Source organism: Tasmannia lanceolata, unplaced genomic scaffold (assembly GCF_043159265.1).
Source record: "Tasmannia lanceolata isolate RefF3 unplaced genomic scaffold, GAP_Taslan_0.1 ptg000013l, whole genome shotgun sequence".
NCBI classification, from domain to species: Eukaryota; Viridiplantae; Streptophyta; class Magnoliopsida; order Canellales; family Winteraceae; genus Tasmannia; species Tasmannia lanceolata.
In genome coordinates, this window is record NW_027518690.1 from 50,611,570 (window position 1) to 50,631,194 (window position 19,625).

Below are 19,625 nucleotides of genomic sequence, written 5' to 3' on the forward strand. Positions count from 1 at the left end.
TGTTACCTTCTGATGACCCAAAATACATTGTGTAATGATTTTCTGTCTTTGAATTTGATACTTGTTCATCTGTTCCAAGTGGAACCGTGGGCCTCTGCTTATACCTGGACCCTGGAAATCTGAGATGTTTAATTTCATTCAGCATTGATCGTGGCTGTCGATTTAGTGTTGGAGAGCTCGATCACCGTATATGGGCGTGCAGGGAGTGGCAGTCCTGGGGACGCCACCCTTGGCCTCCTGCTCGTATTCATAAAAAAATCCCTCACAGTTGCACTCGAGCCAAAATCAAGCCAAAGTGCAAACTGACATTATCCAAAGGGATCTCCTCTTGTAGAATTCAGATAACACCTCTATTATCTCTCTCTATATTGAATCCTTGGGCTTTTCTAAGTAAAATATACATACTAGGGCAATAGCAATGTCATTGTAGCAAATAAGGCAATTATAGGTTCAGCCACAGCTGGCCCATATACACTGGATTGCATTTGAGGAGTAAAAACAGAAGCAGCAACAGAATGGGGGAAGGAGAGGCTGACATGTTCTGCTTATCTCATTTATTTCTGAATCTCGAGTAGAAATTTCCGGTGATTTGCAACAAATTCTCGGAGCCAGGAATTTTTCTCATAATAAATTATCTCTCCAAGTGGTGAGAGAGGGGTAGGACAGGTGGGAGAAGGAGAGGCTTGAGAGGGCAGAAGGATTTGAGGGTGAGAAATGGCTAAAAAATCATGAAAAAGTCATGTCTTGAGTAGAGTTTTTTGTTCCTGGGTTTTCAGGCTTTTCTGGCGCCCTCCTCACATTCTCTCTCAAATCTATTCCTCTCAGTCCTGTCCCTCGCCATTGGGTAAGCTAATATTCCAGGGAAAAAAATTCATGTGAGCCCAATGTGCCCTTGGTGTCTGGTTTATTCGTGCTGTTGCAGGATTGCCTTGTTATCTTACTTTGCTTTGACCAAATAGGTGGCAGTCACCGTTGGATGAATACTAAAAAGATGAGTTTTTCAGTGCCACACTAGACTGTTGATGTAAGTGACCCATGTAATCTTGATCCATGCGTATGATAAATAACTACAAAAATCAACGATTTAGCTCTTCTTGATGGAATGCTAAACAATGCTTTCATATCAGGGTGCTACGATCATCCAATTGAGGTGGGGTCAACAGACGCGAGCTGGACTTTCTAGGTGAGATCAACAGATACAATCATGTCCACATGGGGCCCAAAATGTGGCTGTTAGGAAAGTACTGGAAGAAACTTAAAAAGATGGTTGCTGTGCTCTCTCATCTTCTCACGAAGTATATCTCTACTCCTAAAGTTTCACTCCCTCTATTTACATTGATACAAATAATAAATCACAAAAGATAGTTATAATTCTCGAAAAATAAAAGAAACAAAACTTGATAAAGATTACCATAAATAAAATTATAATGTTACAGGTGGTGGGAAAGCCTTCTAGCAATCTGTACCAGTCCATATTGGTGATGGAACTGAGTCGCACCCTAACACCAATCATGTCAAGCATGGGAGCTCATCGGCGTAACGACAAAGACCAATATCACAACATCCCTCTCCATCTCACAATCCTCTCCAGCAGCACTTCTTTTTCGACCCAGTCTCTTTCGTCTTTTCTTCACGTCTAATCTTCTTTACCTCCCTATCAGGTGTTTCTCCAGCTCTAAGCTTTCCCTTGGGCGCCTTCTTCTTCCTAGAGGAATGTATGCCATTATCCAGATCTATCCTGTTCTCTCTTGGCAGAGGTTCATCCTCATACAACTGCCAATTACAGAGGATTTCTTGTTCATTCTCAGGTTCCTGCTCCAGTGGTTCACCTGCCCCTGGAAGCAACCTATCAAAAGTAATTTCTCCATTACGCCCACCTTTCCTCTGTAGCAGCAAGGGGTCTGGCCTTATTATGGTTCCAAGAATGCTCTTGTTTGGACCCAAGCCCACAATGGTCTTTGCATCTGTCAGCAAAGTGTAGGCCCTTGAAAATGCTGACCTTATCTGCAGAACCATTAAAAGGAAAACAATGTTTCAGTGAGAAGCCTGCTTCTCATGGAAACGCCCAGTCCTTTTTGGATTGCAGGATTTTTTTTTGTTCTGGAAAAGTTTGTAAAGGAGAGACATTCTAAATTTTCTTTACTTTTTTTACATGCGAAAAAGATGAACCAACCCTATTCAATTTTACTTAAGAGGGACCTCCAGTTTACAATGATAGCCCTCCAGATTAGCATTTCCTTATAAATTGTGGAAAGAAAAAATCTGTGTCAGAAATATTTTCTCGCAATCCAAACAGGGACTTGTGGGATTTGGAGTTCAGCTTGTGAGAATATGATCTTAAGTGGGAAACAAACTAATGAATCAAAGAAGACTAGACCTGAAAATAGTTGTAGGAATTCTTCCCAATGTCATTGTCTGGTGCCTATTTCAAAACCAATGGCATTTACAAGATGATTTTAGGATATAAGTTGGCGTCTTAAGTAAATGTACTAAATCATCAAAATATCAAGCAGGTCACCTGTGGATCTTCAATGCAGAGACGATTTGGCCCCTGCAGAAATCTGGAAAATGAAACAAAAACAAAATGACAGAAAACGAAACGTGGAATCAATAATTATGTTTCTGAAATTTAAAAAACAATCCAACAAGAGAAAAAGCAACTGCAATAATAAGAAATATATATAAAAAAATCCAATATAATGAATTAAGAAATATACAAGTTCATTAAGTACCCTTTGTTACTCTTCAAGAAAAAGGTGCCAGCAGCTTTGCAAGATACACCGATGTCACAAGTATTCAGTTTACGCCCATAAAACTCAAAAAACTTGACCTGTTTTTCCACATAGAAAACAACTGAGAGATGTCAAAAATGCATTACCAATAAGAAGGATTTAAACTCTAATATCTAAAATAACACTCAAAAAATACTTAGGACTATTGAACAAACCACCAAAAACTTGATATTTGAATAAAAGCAAGAATTTATTTAATGCATGGCCGTGAAGCCATTCAGAAAGCAGCCTCCTATTCAGCCCCAGATGATTCTATTCACAAAAATAGCTCACCATTATTTGTGGTGTAAATGACCAATTCATTCCAACCATCTGTCCAAAGTGTACCAGAAAACTCTGTAATCTCCGTACCTAATGAGGCTGTTCATTTTTAAGTTACTCATGCACTAGACCATGAACAAAGGACAAATATGAGCCGTCCCGTCACTGCTCACCCAAGGAGCATTTTTTATTTAGCACATCAAATAACATTAAGCTGAGTTAAATGAACACGGTTTTGGGGCAGTGGCAAACTAATTGTTGTCAAATCACCAAGCCAATCCAAGGAGGCAGCACCTTCCAGGGAAACAAGGTGCCAAAAATCCATGAACAGAGCAATCCAGCTCTTCTGGCCAAAAACCTTCCAGGGAAACTAGGTGACAAAAATCCATGAACAGAGCAATCCAGATATTCTGGCCAAAACAGGTCATTCCAGCTGAAACTAATAATTACAAAGCCAATTCAGGAGGTTTTTTACCACCCATTGTGTGTGGTGTTAGCGGTGGAAAACACCATATTCCAGCAACTTTATTTCCTATTTCTCTATGATTGTGCTCTAGGGCTAGATATGATTATTATCAACTGAGATTTTACTTTATTTTTCCATTTTTGTGGAGTCTTTTCAATACATAATGCAGAAATGAATGAAACAAACTGTCTTGATTGAGAAAATGAGTCGTCCAGTGAAACTGAATCAATTAAAGGTTTGGATATAGATACCATTAAAAAAACGGTCTGAGCATAGATTACAAAATTTGAGCTTCGTATTTAATTTATATAAGCTCCACAGTAATAGTAAACTCTAAAGAAAAATAAATAAAAAATGAAAAAGAATTTCATCAGAGAGCTCACAAAGGAACACGTACCAAAAGAATTCCCAAGTTATGCTCCAAAGAAGTTTTGCAACCCTTTGAATCCTGTCCTCTCCAATGCATCTGATAACAACCAGTCCACATCATAGATCAGAAAAGGTTTCCCAAAAATAACTAATTTAAGACTGGAAAATTAAACATGGGTAAATTGACAAAAGCAGCACAAAGAATGATGACTACTGAATTGATGTAGCCCTGATTTACTCAACAAACAACAGATGTGGAAGGCATGGATGGAGTATAGGCTACATAAACAATGTAGTTCTCTGTGTGACTGATTAATTATTTAACCATGACATCGGTTCATGAGTTTACAAAAAGCAAGCATGTTAACTGAAGACGGGCAGTTCTATTATATCAAATATATACCACACTGGCAGCCAGAATTGAGTAGGATATTATAACAGCGGGATCAACTCCATCAAAAGATGCTAAAAATGGAACAAAGATTCCATTAAAAAAAAAAGATTCCATAATCCAGATACAAATTATCTCAGCTTCCTCTGTTTCAAAATAAATTAACGCACATAGAAGGAAAATAATCAAGTATGAGATAAAAACTGATCCCTTCATTAAATCTTTATGCAAAGGTGCTCTCCTACCTGCAAATGTGCCATCACCATCGCAAGAAGTGCATAAGAACCAATGCCCCCAGAATACACCTTCAAGCATGGAACATGACATGGCAGATAAGGTCTATGTTTGATCAAAATTGTAATGAAAATTTCTTCTCAAGAACAGAGGAGATGAAAAGTCTCTGTGCTTCAACCATGCAATAATAGAAACTCAAACCTCATTTAATTCTCTCTGCTGTAGAAAGACCTTCAGTATCAAACACAAAGGCTTCAATGGCGGTATCTCATTCAGGGCATCCTGAATAAGAATCAAATATAGCAGTCAGTTTGTGTAGAGAAAAAACTCATAAGAAGCATAATGATATCATCTAACCAGAATGTTTCGACCAGAATATTACTAAATTAGATCTTGGTAACTGGAAGTTCAACATCATAGTTGAAGGAAACTCATATATTGCAATGCCTTAGGCAAAAACATGGAAATCACACCAGTTCATTGAGAAAAACAAATACAGATCCAAATGATTGTAAACAAAAGTATTCACAAAAGATGCTGGAGGAATTTTGAATCTCTGAATTGCAGGCGATGAAGCAAATAAGATCGCATTGGTAACTTCACATAATGGGTTCTGTTGGGGCTTGAATTCACAATTCGAGATATTGACCATCTTTCTGATATATCACATCCATTGGCAAGAAAACCATTTGATGGATCAATTTGTCAACCTTGGAGTTACTTAGAGCAAAGGAATGACCAAGTAAGCAAGTACAAAAGGAACCTTTTGATTCTGGTCTATTCTCCATCTGAGATTGAAATATTTTATTTGTCCTCTCCAACCTAAGCTTATGTGCCTACCCAAGCAGCATTTTTTCACGAGTTTTCTTTTTCTTTTTCTTTTTTCATTTTTGCTGCACTTGCCTACACGTCCATTCACCAAATAAAACTCGTCTAAACAAACCCAAGAGAATATGGAACAAAGAGATTGATTAACATCGTTCTGAGTTGTAATGTGCTTAGAATCCAAGCTCCGGCCTTTCCCAATGATATAAGTCAGCCTCACTTGTTTTTTTAACTTTTTAGCAAGTGATTGATCAATTTTGCTGACTACTTATCACCGTCAGATCAAGATTCTAATGGCCTCCTATACAGACTTTCTGTGTAGAAGTCCCACACTAGATGAGTGCCCTAGAGTATAACATGAAATTTTTTCTAGCATTACCGACCAAAAAACAGAAGTGAAAAGAGCTCATAATATATTTTCAACCAAAAAAAAAAAAGGAGAAGAGAGCTCATAATATTTGTGGTCACACACCTTGATGAACTCAGCAGCTTTTGGTCCATTGAGCACATCAAAACTGAAACATGAAAATAGTATCAACGTATTGACATGAATTATTATAGGAACTATATAACAAAAACCCGAAAAGACATTTGATATGAATCATTGATATTCAACCCTGATCAGGTTGTCATATCAAAGAATTGCAAGAAAATAATATCAAATAATAATGAGTAAGAAGTCCTCACTTTTGACCAAAAAAAAAACAGAGAAAATGGGAACCTGATATCAAAAGCAACACCACTTTGCCTTTCCACAAACTTGATAATTGGCACACGAGCCTTTGCAATGACCTAAAAATTGAACTCACATGATATTAGATCTCAACCATTGGACGTTATCTGAAGTCAATGGGAGTAATTTACCTGTATTTTTTTGGCAATGCTTCTTTGTGATAATGCCTTAGAAAGAGCTTGCAGACCAATTTGTGGAGCTTTGACTTTTGACTCCAAAACCACAACCTACAGATGTTGCCGTAAAATAGTAAAGACTAAATACCATATGTGAACTAATTAAGCACTACCATATTCCACTCGGGTCACCAATATATCATATCAAGTATGAAAAGCATCTGGAGCATAAAAATGAAAATAATAACAATAATGCAACAAAACTGACAGTTGCAATGCTGAATGCTTAACTAATAAGAGCATGCACAAGTTTTTTTAACTGATTTAATTTTAATCTATAACATAATTCCCTACTACAGGGTTGAGAATAAATGGTGGGAAAAGCTTCTTAGTTGGGAGTTAACATGGTGGATGGTAGAGTGGATGATGAGTTGGCGGAGATGTGTGGGGGCATGATGGATAAGCTTCCTTTCACATATATTGGCCTTCCTCTTGGCTCTTGGCTCTTGGCTCTTGGCATCCACACAAACGTTGTGGCAGTGGTTGAGAGGATTGAGAAGTCGTCCAATTGGAAGAAGTCTTTATCTTTTGGAAGTGAGATCAAGTTAATCAAGGCAGCCTTCTTCAACCTCCCAACCTAATTCATGTCCCTTTTTAAAATCCCAATGCCGGTGGGTAACAGGATTAAGAAGCTTCAGCATAATCTTTTATGGGAAGGGAAGAAGGTAATATGGTAAAACACTTAATGAAGTGGGGAGATGCGTGCCAAGTGCAAACCGAAAGTGAAAGGGGGATTGGAAACAAAAGAAATGGGAAAGTGACTCTCCTTGGTGAGTGGATTTGGATATTTAGTAACAATATTGTAAGGTCTACTCTTGCTTTGGCCAACATATACGGTTCAACCCTTAGCCCGATGGATGTGAAGAATGCATTTGTATACGGATCTCTCTAGATGGAAATATATATGGAGCAATCAGAAGATTTCAAATATATGGACAAAAGAGACTACATGTATCTACTCAAAAGGTCATTTATGAGCTTAAACAGACTCTCAAAGTGTGGTTTGATAAACTACATCTGGCTCTCAGGAACATTGAGTACAAAAGAATTCTAACAAATCCTTATTTATCAAGCATGCTTAGTCAAGGGTGGGGTGTTGCTAGTTTGCCACAAAAAGAAGTATGCAGCAGAGTGTGGTTTGAAAGCTATATCATCCTCTCAGAACCATATAAAACTCTTTTGAATACAAAAAAGACCCTCACTTAAATAGTGCAGTTTAGAAAACATTTAGAAACATGTGATTCTAAGAGACAAGGAAAGGACCAGATAATAACAATATAAAACAACATATAAATGACCGTCTCAGTCCTTAAAAACTATCAATTATGTTTATAATCAATAAAAAGGTTAAAAGGAATAATATTTTTGACAACATGCCTCAAAGAGAAACAAGTCATAACAACCCCCTGATAACTAATTTGCAGTATCAAAACCAAATCCCTATTAGGCCAGCAAAAATTTCTTCTCTCGGCATTATGAACAGAACATCTTATGTAATGACAATGCTTTAAATCAGTGCGCCAAAGTTTTAAGTGATTAAATAGAAGTTTATGAACTGATACTTTAAACTAGTTTGGTAAACATAAGATATGAACATAGGTGGAGATTCAGACCAAAAAAAATGAAACTGTTTGAATCCATCTTTACATCTTTTTACAGTCTTATTCAGCTCATTACAGATCAATTGATTCACTTAATCTTAACCAGCACAATGTACTTACATCGATATCACTAGTCGGCAGATAGAGACCCGTTTTAAATGATCCAAACACTTCCACCTAAACAGTGATAATGATCAGCTAAAAAAGCATGCAACTGCACCTTGTAGCAATGTGTGTGCTTGGGTGCACAGCCAAGACTGAAATTTGGCTGCAATGCGAGCCTTCTCATACTGCAGTCTGGGTTACTTCCAGCACCTTTGAAAAACTTTCATATAATTCATATTCAAGGCCACGTTAACAACAAAATAGGGATGACACATACTCTGCAATTTGGCCAGATATATTTGATAACCTCAAAAACACGTTGTACCGCAGCCGCACGCGACGCTTTTTCATCTTGGGTCGGAGAGATAAAATCGCAGAAATCAAGTATCTCTGCAATGCCCACAATTACACCATGAAATTACAACATTTGGTTTGAAGTATAAATGGTTAAACAACACCAACTCTAAAAGCTCAAGCTTTTTGAGTAATTGGTTGTTTCACATGGTATCAGAGCTATTGCCTCACGGCAGGCCCTGGGTTGAAAACCCAACAACTCCTCGATATTAAAAATCTACATGTACAGCCAACCCTTTCAAAAGGAATTTGCAAATGCAATTGTGGGTCCAGCCAAATTATAAGAAAGTGAAGGATATACACATAGAGATGTGACAAGGAGTGTTTTGGTAATCTAGCACTTCATGGTAATGTCCTGGTAGGGGCCACTTGCCTAACTGCGATCTTAGTTGAACAAGAGAGCAGGGCCAAATTTGCCAAGTAGGCCACAAGTGATGGGAAGTGTTTTGAAGTATGAATGAGTAAATAACATCAAGTCTAAAAGCTCAAGCTTTTGGAGTAATTGGTTGTTTCACAATCGGAGATCGTCTACCCAATAGAGAGAGAGAGAGAGAGAGAGAGAGAGAGAGAGAGAGAGAGAGAGAGAGAGAGAGAGAGAGAGAATCTATCAAGTTTTTAAGTTAAGAAGAAGGGTTAGTTCTGAGGGCATGTATGAGTTAATTTTTGTTTTGTTTTGGGGGGAGAAGGAGTGATTTGTGGTACCTTTATGGAGCTGGAGCATGGGGCTTTTGAAACGAGCATTGGGGCGGAACCAGGCGCGCTCCAAGGTCTTATCTTTTCGCGAGGGGGTGGGTTTGGAGGGTGTGGAAAGGAGGGGTTTGGGTGTAGAATCCTCGATGAATTCCAGGGAAAAATAATCGGTGGGGGCGATTTCAGGGGAGTGAGAAACAGAGGAGGAGGAAATCTGGTTGCGGATAACTGAGTACTGCTCAGACAGATTAATGGGTTCGGAATCGGTCGAGTTCGAGAGAAGACCTAGGGTTTCGTAGAGAAAGCACGTTTCCTCCTCCGCCTCCCCCATTCGCTCGCCCTCTCAGATTTGATTTTTGAGAGAGAGAGAGAGAGAGAGAGAGAGATGGTTGAGGTTAAGGTTCAATCCTTGGAAATATCGAGGGGACAGACTCCCAGTTATGTCACTTTTAAAAGGCTAGCTTTGGGTCCTTATAAGGCAGGCAATGTGAAATCAAGACCGTTGATCTTGTTGAAAAACATTATGCGGACCTACTTGGTTGATCCCAAACTCGGGTCGGGTTGGATCAGGTTGAGGCCAACCCTAGCCCAACCCGAGGCAGCATTCCAAATAATCAGTTTTTGATTCAGTCAGTTCTCAAAATCGAAAACAAACAAATGCCTTACGACCGATTCTCAAAATCTAGGTTGTGACAACTAAAGGTTGTGTTTCTCAAAAATCTTGTTCTGCTGCGCCCGCTAAGGTCTGTTTCTAAAATTTTCCGCTACTTTTTCAACTAAAAATTAGGATTCCTTGGAGCGATAAATAATCGTTTCTAAAGTTTCTCATCACTCAGTTTCCGCCTGATTCTTTATGCGAGAATGAGAAGTGTTGCCGAACATGCCCTAAGGCCCTGTTCATTTTATATTATGACAACCGAGGGTGAGCCCCCCATCGGTTGTCATAATCTCAAAAGAACAAGGCCCAATTGTGAGCCCATGCCAATTATTGGACTCGATGGATCAATCAAGAGTGGTTCAATGTGCCAAATATAGAGTTAAAAAATGGGGTGAGAGATGGGAAAAATGAACTTGTACCATTCAAAAAAAATAAAAATAAACCAGTTATTGGACTCAGAATATAAAACTAGTAGGTTTTAGCTGGTTTGGGGCTCATAATCGTTCTAGATTGTGACAACTGATTGTGAGCCCACGCAAATTGTGAGCCCCAAATCCAAGGTTTAGTACATTTTTCCATTAAAGTAGGAAAACTGTTAGTTTGGGAAAATAATTTCTATGGTTCACAATTTTCCTTGAAGGACATTTTTTTTTTTATTTTAGAAAATGATTTCTATGAAAAAATTCTCAATCAAAAAATGTTTTATTGATTTTTTTTACAATAAAAATTTTCTATTGGAAATAAAACAAATGCCATAAGGAAAAAAACACATTTAGCATATATCATGCATTAATAAGACAAACTATGCTAAAAAAATAAGCATGTGTGGTTGTTCTCTACTGAAAATGTGAGCCGCAAAATGGTATTATGCAAAATTGCCTAACGTATCCCAATACATTAATAACTAGTTGCAGCCCCGTGCGTTGCACAGGTGAGAAAAACAGGGAATAAAATGAATTGAAAGGAAAAGAAAAAAGAAAAGAAAGAAGAGGAGAAAACCTTTGCATCCGAAGCTTCCTCTGCTTGATCACTGCCCATGAAAACGGATGATCCGAGCTTGAGAGCAGCACAAAGATTCCCCTCAAATAATCAAATAGATAATCAAAGAGATGATCAAGGAGATATTAAAACATGGAATTAGTAACATGCACCCTTAGGTAGTTGGGTGCATGCTTTTTTTTCTGGACCCTAGTATTAAATCAATGCAATGGGTAGTAGATTGAACAGGAGGAATGTTACACTAGCAAATAGAATTGTGATATGCAAAGAGGAATATGGATTGGCAATCCAACTTATAGACTGTAAGATGGCAAGGAGAATTTGGTTTGGCTATTGCCATTACATTGGGAATATATTGGTTGAATACTTTGGTCCATGGTCCCTTATGTGGTCGTTAGGAGCACTGTTTGAAAACTATCTCAATCGCCGACTCAATTGAGTTTGAGTTCTTATCCGAGTCCAGGTTTTTCCGTTCCAAGTCAATCAAAACTCTTCTGACTCGCCCAGGTTAATGAAAATTTGACCACTTCAAGCAATGACTCGCTCGAGTTAACTCTCTTTTATTGCGGCAAGTTCTTGCCTGAGTCCAAAAGATGAACATTGATTTGGAGTACGTGTTTGGAGAAAAATCAATGAATATTCGAAGACAAAGAGGCCTCTTTTGCTAGAATTATTTTGCTGATAAATAATTTATTATTAAATTGGCATTGGTATTTTTAGAAAATAGAAAGAGATCTTGATTGGAAAGATAGCAATGAAAACAAAGTGGTTAAATGGGCTCGGCCTCCTCCAAACCCCATTAAATTCGCACTGGGAAATCTATGACCAATGGGAAACAAAGGAATCTTTAGTGGTGAGTTTGGTGGGGTTAATTTATGCATACTCGGGTCTTATTGGTATCGCCGATTCTAACGATGCTGAGGTTAGTGCATTGAGGGAGATGGGTGGGAGATTTACAAGGGGACTCAACGAGGATGGGCCCTCAAGAATAGTGCAGGTGGTTGGTTAATATCATCAACGAGATTTCCATTGGGATTAGTGCGGATTGTACTGCTTTTCTTCTTCTTCTTCTTCTTCTTTTCATGTTCCTAGGCGGGCAAATAAGTGGCAGACAAATTATCAAAGCTTGGGGCTACTAGAGATTCTACGTATATGGGCAACCGTTTTTGTAAGGTCCTATTTTTATTTGTATATTTCTAGTTTGTATCTTGTTCAATTAAATTTGTTGTCTTTTCAAAAAAAGAAAAGAAAGTGGATTATGTTCAACTGCTTTTTTGGTGAAAGTTGCCATGGAATTAGAAACCAGCACTTTTTCATAAACTGAAATTTAATGGAGTAAATTCAAGTTGGGACATTTATCTCATATGAAATAAAGTAGCTGTGGTTTCCAGATACAGCATGGACTTGATAGTTGACACAGAAACTGTAAAATACTGCTTTTACAATCCCTATCAAAGCATGAACACAGTTGCAATGTTGCTACATGAAGTTTCTGGGTATCAAAGAAACGCGTGATTGACTCTCTAGGATGCTCCTCTCTTATATTGTTATTTTTTTCTTTTTCTTCCCTTAACTTTTTTTTATTGCTTTCCATAAATGCTTCACAAGGGTCATCTTCTCTACAAAACAAGATTCATGGTTGACCTCCCAACTCGGCTCTTATGCTTCTTTCCTTTTCCAATTTTTGTACAAGTGTTGATCTCTCTTTGAAGTCCTTTTAGCTTTCCACGTTTAACTTATATCAATATACCAAAGTTTACACATGCTAACTAGTTTTTGCAGGTGCACTTACTTATATGATACACTACGCCCAAAACTCATTCATGAAGCAAGTCTTGATTCTCTTTGTGAACTTGTTGATATTCTTAAAGTTGAAGTTTTGGGAGAACAACTTAGTAGACGGAGTGAGTCTCTAGCAGGATTACGCCCCACGTTACTGAGAATTTTGGCAGATGTTCATGAACGATTGACTTTTCGTGCTCGAACACATATTCGTGATGAGGTATTTGTGTGGGAACTTATTTCTCATTATCAATTCTTCCATCGTGGTGTTATTCTCTTTCATATTTAATTTTGTATTAAAACCGGTTTGTTTGGATGCACAGTAAGGTATCATATTCTGTGACATTTTATTGTTGCAGGCACAATTTCTTTCAAAATATAACTTTATCGCAGAAGAAAGATTGTCATTTGGTAGCTATGGTGGTGATATTTAGTTTAGTGTCTTTAGCAAAGGGAACATAGGTTGTATCCACTTTTGTTTCAATTTCTTTATTTTCCCATCTCGGTCCCCCGGGCTTTGCAATCTTTCTTCACCTTGATCGCCTAGACAGCATCTCAATACCTTTTTGCAGTCTATTGATCCATTTAATCATCATTTTCTACTCATATATACTTTCTTGTCTCACAAGCTTTAATATGCTATTCCTTGCATGCCTAAAGAAAATATTTTGAAAATTACTGGTTTTCAAATTGTTTAGATTTTAATTCAAGCATTCTTTTGTTTCTTCTAGATAGCAAATTACCTTCCCTTTGATGAAGACTTGGACTACCCTGCAAAGCTGGAACGATCTGCTGAGACAATGTCTGGAACTACTGTGAGTAATCATTGCTAGCACAAAATCTTACTCCCTGGAAAGCGCGTGTTATTTTTATATTAATTTTCTTTTTTTAGCTGTGACATTCATACTTATCTCCTCACCTCCAATGAGTGTGTTCATTGACTGAGCTTCTTTAGAATGCATGCATGTTACTAGAGCCCTTGCCATCAGCTTAGGGGCTTGATTTAGTGTTCATAATTTTTGAAACAATTGGATCAATTTAAGTCTGATTTGAAACCTCTGTTCCTTTCTACCTTTGTAAATTTCACTTGGTTGGAAGCAGTCAGTGTTTAAAAATGTGGATGCAGCGTGGAATGTGGCTGAGTAATCGGTTGACGCGGTCATAATTCGGGAGAGTCAAAGGAATTTTTATTGACTCTGTAGGGCAAAACACGGCGGCAAAACACAGAACACGGCCAAGGTAAAAGGGAGTCGACTTGGGGGTATCCACGATGATGCGGGGGAGCTCTAAAACTATGTTTATTGTTGTTTTGTACTTAATCGATCTTACTATAGAAGGAAAGTGCTCCTTAGGGTTGGGCCTGTAGCTCACCGGTTGAGGCTTTGTTTCTCAACCATGAGGTCTCAGGTCGATCCCAGCTTACCGATCAAAAAAAGGAAAAAAGAGAAAGAATAGAAAAAGAAAGTGCTCCTTAGGGCCAAAGTATAAGGACTTGGAATTGTTTTTGAGCTGGAGCTCGCTTAGTATCTGAGTCCCAATTGACTTTAGACTTGGTTGAATACCTGATCAAGCAAACTTTTTGCCTATGCTCTGTGGACATGGATTCGTGTGTCGAAGTGTCCGACATGGCTAACCCTAAAAATCTAGAAATGGAGACACGCCCATATGTGTACTTATGAAATTACAGACTACTAATCACAATTTACAATAAAAAATATGATATTGATTTAACAAACTAATAAATCTTAGGATTGAGCAACTGTAAGTCTCAAAGAAATATGAGATAATCAAATATCAATGCATTCATTGAATTAATATTGTTTTCTTCCGCCTCCAATGTGCATTGAGAAATAGAGATCAATCTGATACAATGAATATAATTTTGGAACAACGTTTATTTGTCGTTTGTTAGCCGACCCCAACTAGTTTGGGACAAAGGCTTTGTTGAGTTGAGTTGAGTTCATTTGTCGTTTGTTTTTTTTGGTTTTTTTTTTTTTTTTTTTTGGGGGGGGGGGGGGGGGGGGGATATTAAAATGAGGATTAATGATAAAGAGGAGCTAAACACAATCTTCAATAATAAATAATACTGTACACTAGCATCCCGACATGCCCACATTAAGTTTGATGGTTCTAGTGGTACGTTTACATGTGTCGAAAGGAGTGTGGACATGTGTGTTTGCTGTAAATTCAAAGTGTCAGCTTAATCATAGCTTTTTGCTTTACATAGTTTACATGATATAAAATCATACATAATATAACATATCATAAAGTGTACAGACCACAAGATTCACAACTAGTAATCACAGACCACTAGATTCACAACTAATAAACTTACTAATCATAATTCACAAAAGGTGAAGATTTAAAATCATGGTTCCAGATTCTGTTTGAGATTGAATTTCAAAATTCTGATTGTGTCTGAAGCTCGAAGTGACTCGAGTTTTTCTACTACTACACCGAGTCCTTAAATCTTTTCTTAGTCTGATGTGGTAATATTCTCTTTGTAATCTAACTATAGGTTGATGAAAACCCTGACATTTTCAAGACTTTGTACCCGCCATTGGAGAAAACATTATCATGTCTATCAAAGCTGTATCGTTGTTTAGAATCAGCAGTTTTTACAGGTTTAGGACAGGTAAGTGGGTTTTCTTATAGATGTCATGCTTAAATATTCTCTCTTATTCATTACATAGGGCTTTATTGCCCTCTTTTTCTGCATTTGCTGTTAATTGGTTTGCTTCCTTATCCATTCCAGGAAGCGGTAGAAGTTTGCTCATTATCCGTCCAGGTAAATTTGCTAGCACCTATTTCAAAAATGGAAAACGGAAAACCTTAGAACTCTTATTCACGTCAGTAGTGGATTGATCTGCCACCAAGTACTGCTTGAGTGGGTGAAGGTTGAGCTGTTAGTCTCATGATCTGATTTCACTCTTGGGTTTGGTTTAAACTTACCGACGGGAAAGATGCTATGTAATTTATCTCTATGTGCTTGTGATGTTTACAGATTTTTCAAATGTTATTATGCATTGTGTTGTGAGTAAAATGATGACCTGTTTTGATGCGTAATATAAAATTTGACTAATAAAAATTGCAACACCAAAGACCCTGGGAAAATTTCCTCCCTACTGCAGACGCACACATCTCATGTGCATAGATACAAGGCAGAGTGGCTGTTGGAGCTGAATAAGCAGCAGTGATATGCTGCTGGGTGGTCATTTGTGCACTGTTTTCTATAATTTCCATTTTCTTTCCTTTTTTGCTACAGAAAGCAAGTAAACTAATCGCAAAGCGATCATCTCTGATGGATGGACAACTTTTCCTTATCAAGCATCTACTTATTTTAAGGGAGCAGGTGAACTGTATCACGCTTTTTAGTACTCTTTTGAATTGGATTGAAGTTTTTTCTATTTGCAATTTGGAAGTGATTAGGCAAACTTTACTAAAAGCTCCAAATGTTCGGCCTTCCAGATTGCTCCATTTGATATTGAATTTTCTGTCACACACAAGGAGCTGGATTTCTCCCATTTGCTGGTTAGTACCTGAGTGGAATTTATCTTTGACACGCCATTTATTATTACAGTTATTTGGTTAATCATATGCTCTTATGTGAACATAGTTGAGGTGCAACATGGGCTGTTGCTTTTCCTGGTGACATGCTCATTACGCATCTTTCTATTGAACCTTACATTATTTGACAATAACTCTTGTAATGTGAACTTGAACCGCAAGATCCTTGTACAGTTAAAAAACTCCATAAAAAGCAAAACACTATTTAACACATCAGAGAGAAACATGAGTTATTTGACTGTGAAACAATTCATTATTCATATCAACGGAAATAAATCTGACTTGACTGGAGGAAAGTTTTTTCCAGTAGCCTGGTTTAGGTAAATAAGATATTTAGGACCTGTAGTGTCTAGGCCTTTTGCCAGATTCGGAATTCAGACCGGTGGCGTAAGAAGAAGATTTTCTGTCTAAAGTCTTCAAGGATGTCCCAAGTTTGATGCCTATATGGACAAACTAAAGTAGGATAGAGAACAAGTCTGTATGGATTTTGGATTGAGAGGAAGTATCATGGCAATACTTCTTCATGTGTTTGTTTAGTAATTGAAGATGTCTTTCGAGACTACAAAGATAACCAGACTTCTATGTTGCACATTGCCAGGATCATCTAAGACGGATACTCAGAGGTCAAAGCTCCTTATTCGATTGGTCAAGATCAACATCATTGGCCAGAACCCTATCCCCCCCGGGTTTTGGAAAATCAAATAGATGCCAAGAAGGTACGGTTTCGGTATACCTCTGCATAATTCCATTCCATTACTAGCATCAGTGGCTCTTTCAATTTCTTTCCTCTAATGATTTCTGAGAGCATTTGCCTTGGAAACTTGGACAGATATCATGGCATAATTTTTCCAACTTTTTCCAACTCTGTTATAACTTATAACTGATGACTAGATAAACATTTATATGGTAGTCAAGCATGGAATTTTTTTGATTACTCAATGTTTCTAACATCTGTGAATCCAGGTCATCCCGACCAGGATGTGTTTCCTGTTTCAGATTCTGAACTATTTCCTATTCTTTCCGCCAGTTCATTTTAGGCAGCTGCAATAAAGAAGTGGTTTTCTTTTTATTGTTTTTGAAATTATAATTTGTGGGTTGTGTTTGAGTTTACAGGAACTAGAGAAAAGCCTCAAAGCCACTTGCGAAGAATTCATAATGTCAGTCACAAAGTTAGTTGGGGATCCAATGCTATCATTTGTGACCAAGGTAGTCTGCTCACTCTTCTCATTTTCAAATAAAAAGGGATCCTCAATCGCAAGTTCTTAGTTGAAATCAATAAATAGAATCAACCACTCTCATCTGCATAAATTATGAATTCTGAATATCTTCTATCAGGAAGTTATTTCAACATGTTAGCCAGCACTGTTATTGAAAATTTATAAGTTTTTTAACAAGTCTATCCTCAAAAATTGTTGCATAGGTAACGGCTGTAAAGCTTGCTTTGTCTTCGGGCGGTCAAGATCAGAAAGTAGACTCTGTTTTGGCAAGGCCACTCAGAAATCAAGCATTTGCTGCTCCAGATAAAGTGGCTGAGCTTGTTCAAAAGGTATGCAATCTGTAGTTATTTAGGTTATAGCTACAATACCAGTGGAGCAATTAAAAAAAAAAAAGTACAGTGCCAGTGGTATATATTGTTTTTCACCCATAATTATGAATAATCAGTGGGTAAATATCTGTAAGTATCACCAAAGGAACTGAATGTATGGGGTTTCTTGTGTCAATTCATCACATGTTATTTCCATTTTAATTGTTGCATGTCTTATGCCTAATGACTACATGTCGTATGCATTACCGGAACAGGTCAATGCTGCTATTCAGCAAGAGTTCAGCAAGAGTTGCCGAAAGTGATGGGACAAATGAAACTTTATCTACAGAACCCGTCGACCAGGACAATTCTGTTCAAACCAATCAAGTAGGTTACTCTATGTCTACCTTATAAGTTCAATGGAGTATTTAAAATTTTAGCCATGTTCCCTTAACCTATTAAACACTAAGGTACGGTAATATTTAATCCAGTTCTATTTATTGGAAACAAGTAAATTTTAAATGCTGGGATGTGAGATGGAGGAAAATGGCACCTCTATACCTAGGAGTGGAACTTGGGCTGGGTTGGGTCTGGTTGAGGCCAACCCTAGCCCAACCTGAGATAACATTCCCTCAACCCTAACCTGAGCCTTGCCACCTCTAAATCTCTCAGCCTTAACCTGACCCATTTAACTTGTTTTTTCCAAATTGAGACAGGTTGAGTCAGGTTGGGTTCGGGTTAGCCTAGGGCAAAAAAAAAAAAAAAAAAAAAACTCTTAAGATTTTGAAAATCACGGTAAAATTAGCGAACGGAGGTCATGTTCGGGTCGGGTTGCCCAAGGCCTCAACCCTAACCCTACCCGAAATTAAATCACGTTGCCTTTTCCCCACCCAAGGAAATGCCAACTCAACACGAGCCGAAATTGGATTGAAACCGTCGGGTTCGGGTTGAGCCCGACCCAAGTTGCTCCCCTATCTATACCATAGGAAAATCCATACACGCTTTCATGCAGGTAAAGTGTATTAACAATCGATTTTTATTTTTTCAGGACGAATATTGTGGAGGCTCATTTGCAAGTAGAGTCCTTGATAAAATCCGAATATTCCCCTGAAGAAATTTAGAACATTGGCATGGTGGCACCATAGGATCTGCAAGCTCAATTAGACAGCCTCTTATAGGTTAAACTTCCTGCAATGGTATGTTATTATTATTTTCTTTCCAGTGAAATATTTTTATTCTTTCGAATTTTAGAAAATAGTGTTAAAGTATAAAAGATAAATAAAGCCTTCTCCAACAGCTTAAGTTTTTGGAGAAGTTGGTAAGTTCACATGGTATCAGAGCAAAAGGTCTCGAGTTCAAACCTCCCGGTTAGAAAAAATCCACATGCGATGGTCGGCCCAAAGTGGGACCACATGTGCCACGTGTTTGCCAAGTGGGCCACATGTGCGGGGGAAGTGTTAAAGTATAAAAGATAAATAACGCCTTTCTCCAAAAGCTTAAGCTTTTGGAGAAGTTGGTAAGTTCACAAATAGAAAGAACCGCAATTTTTTTTTAAAACTAAAATAGTGCTTTGGATTGATAATGCCGAAATTTTACGATTTAATTCCTCCGGAGAAAAAGCAAAGTGAAATGGATGATGGAAATTGTCATTCAAAGTAAAAGGCTGGCGAAGTGGCGATACTATTCTCCTTTTGACAATTGAAGTGGAGCTGCTTTCAATTTAGTCTTTGCTCAAATGGCATTTTGGCTTTTGGGCATGCTGCCCTTGTAATCTTGTTCTTCTGGTGGTTGATAAATTTTTTATTATCTTCTCAGAAATTTGAAGATACTCTCATTTTGTCTTTTCAAATGCAGAGGATTTTTTTCCCTCCTAGGTAAGCTGGGATCGAACCCCCGACCTCATTGATTATGTACATTTCCTCCTAAGGATGGCCCCCCTACTTTGAAAAATATAATCTATCTTAGATTTAGGGAAATGATTTCAGCACAAAATCGTTTTGATACATGCTCGCATTAGCTTGTCTCTTAGTATTTAAAGAGCCGGAGAAAGGTTATTATTATTCCCAAAAAACACGTACGAGCCAATCAAACACTTAA

At 37.8% G+C, this 19,625-nt stretch overlaps 1 protein-coding gene, 1 long non-coding RNA gene and 1 pseudogene across 3 annotated transcripts; 2 read left to right on the top strand and 1 right to left on the bottom strand.

Moving 5' to 3' along the window:
* Window positions 1–1,058: 1,058 nt before the first annotated feature.
* On the top strand, window positions 1,059–2,007 carry LOC143890511 (uncharacterized). Its single transcript, XR_013255193.1, has 2 exons — window positions 1,059–1,295; window positions 1,437–2,007. It is a non-coding gene; the product is annotated as an uncharacterized LOC143890511 (long non-coding RNA).
* Window positions 1,303–9,433, bottom strand: LOC143890510 (Nucleotidyltransferase family protein). Its single transcript, XM_077395226.1, has 13 exons — window positions 9,010–9,433; window positions 8,231–8,343; window positions 7,969–8,025; window positions 6,203–6,298; window positions 6,060–6,130; window positions 5,811–5,853; window positions 4,715–4,795; window positions 4,525–4,584; window positions 3,917–3,985; window positions 2,733–2,830; window positions 2,519–2,561; window positions 2,378–2,422; window positions 1,303–2,004 (listed from the first exon to the last, which is right to left on the bottom strand). Exons 1-13 carry the CDS (start codon window positions 9,326–9,328, stop codon window positions 1,576–1,578), a joined length of 1,524 nt encoding a protein of 507 aa, XP_077251341.1. The 5' UTR covers window positions 9,329–9,433; the 3' UTR covers window positions 1,303–1,575.
* Window positions 9,434–11,568: 2,135 nt separating this feature from the next.
* LOC143891360 (conserved oligomeric Golgi complex subunit 3-like) lies at window positions 11,569–18,664 on the top strand (annotated as a pseudogene). Its single transcript, XR_013255292.1, has 13 exons — window positions 11,569–11,576; window positions 12,046–12,150; window positions 12,437–12,656; window positions 13,168–13,251; window positions 14,955–15,071; window positions 15,192–15,224; window positions 15,702–15,788; window positions 15,905–15,967; window positions 16,602–16,719; window positions 17,117–17,209; window positions 17,424–17,560; window positions 17,826–17,915; window positions 18,577–18,664. The product of XR_013255292.1 is annotated as a conserved oligomeric Golgi complex subunit 3-like (transcript).
* The last annotated feature ends 961 nt before the right edge of the window (window positions 18,665–19,625 follow it).

What these genes read in the sequence shown, in the direction of transcription:
- LOC143890510 (XM_077395226.1), bottom strand. Translation starts at nt 9,328, where the DNA reads ATGGGGGAGGCGGAGGAGGAAACGTGCTTTCTCTACGAAACCCTAGGT. An exon ending in AAGCTGCTGAGTTCATCAAG is followed by an intron (nt 4,796 to 5,810) that starts GTGTGTGACCAC and finishes ATTCTTATTCAG; the next exon opens with GATGCCCTGAATGAGATACC. An exon ending in TGGTGATGGCACATTTGCAG is followed by an intron (nt 3,986 to 4,524) that starts GTAGGAGAGCAC and finishes GGTTGTTATCAG; the next exon opens with ATGCATTGGAGAGGACAGGA.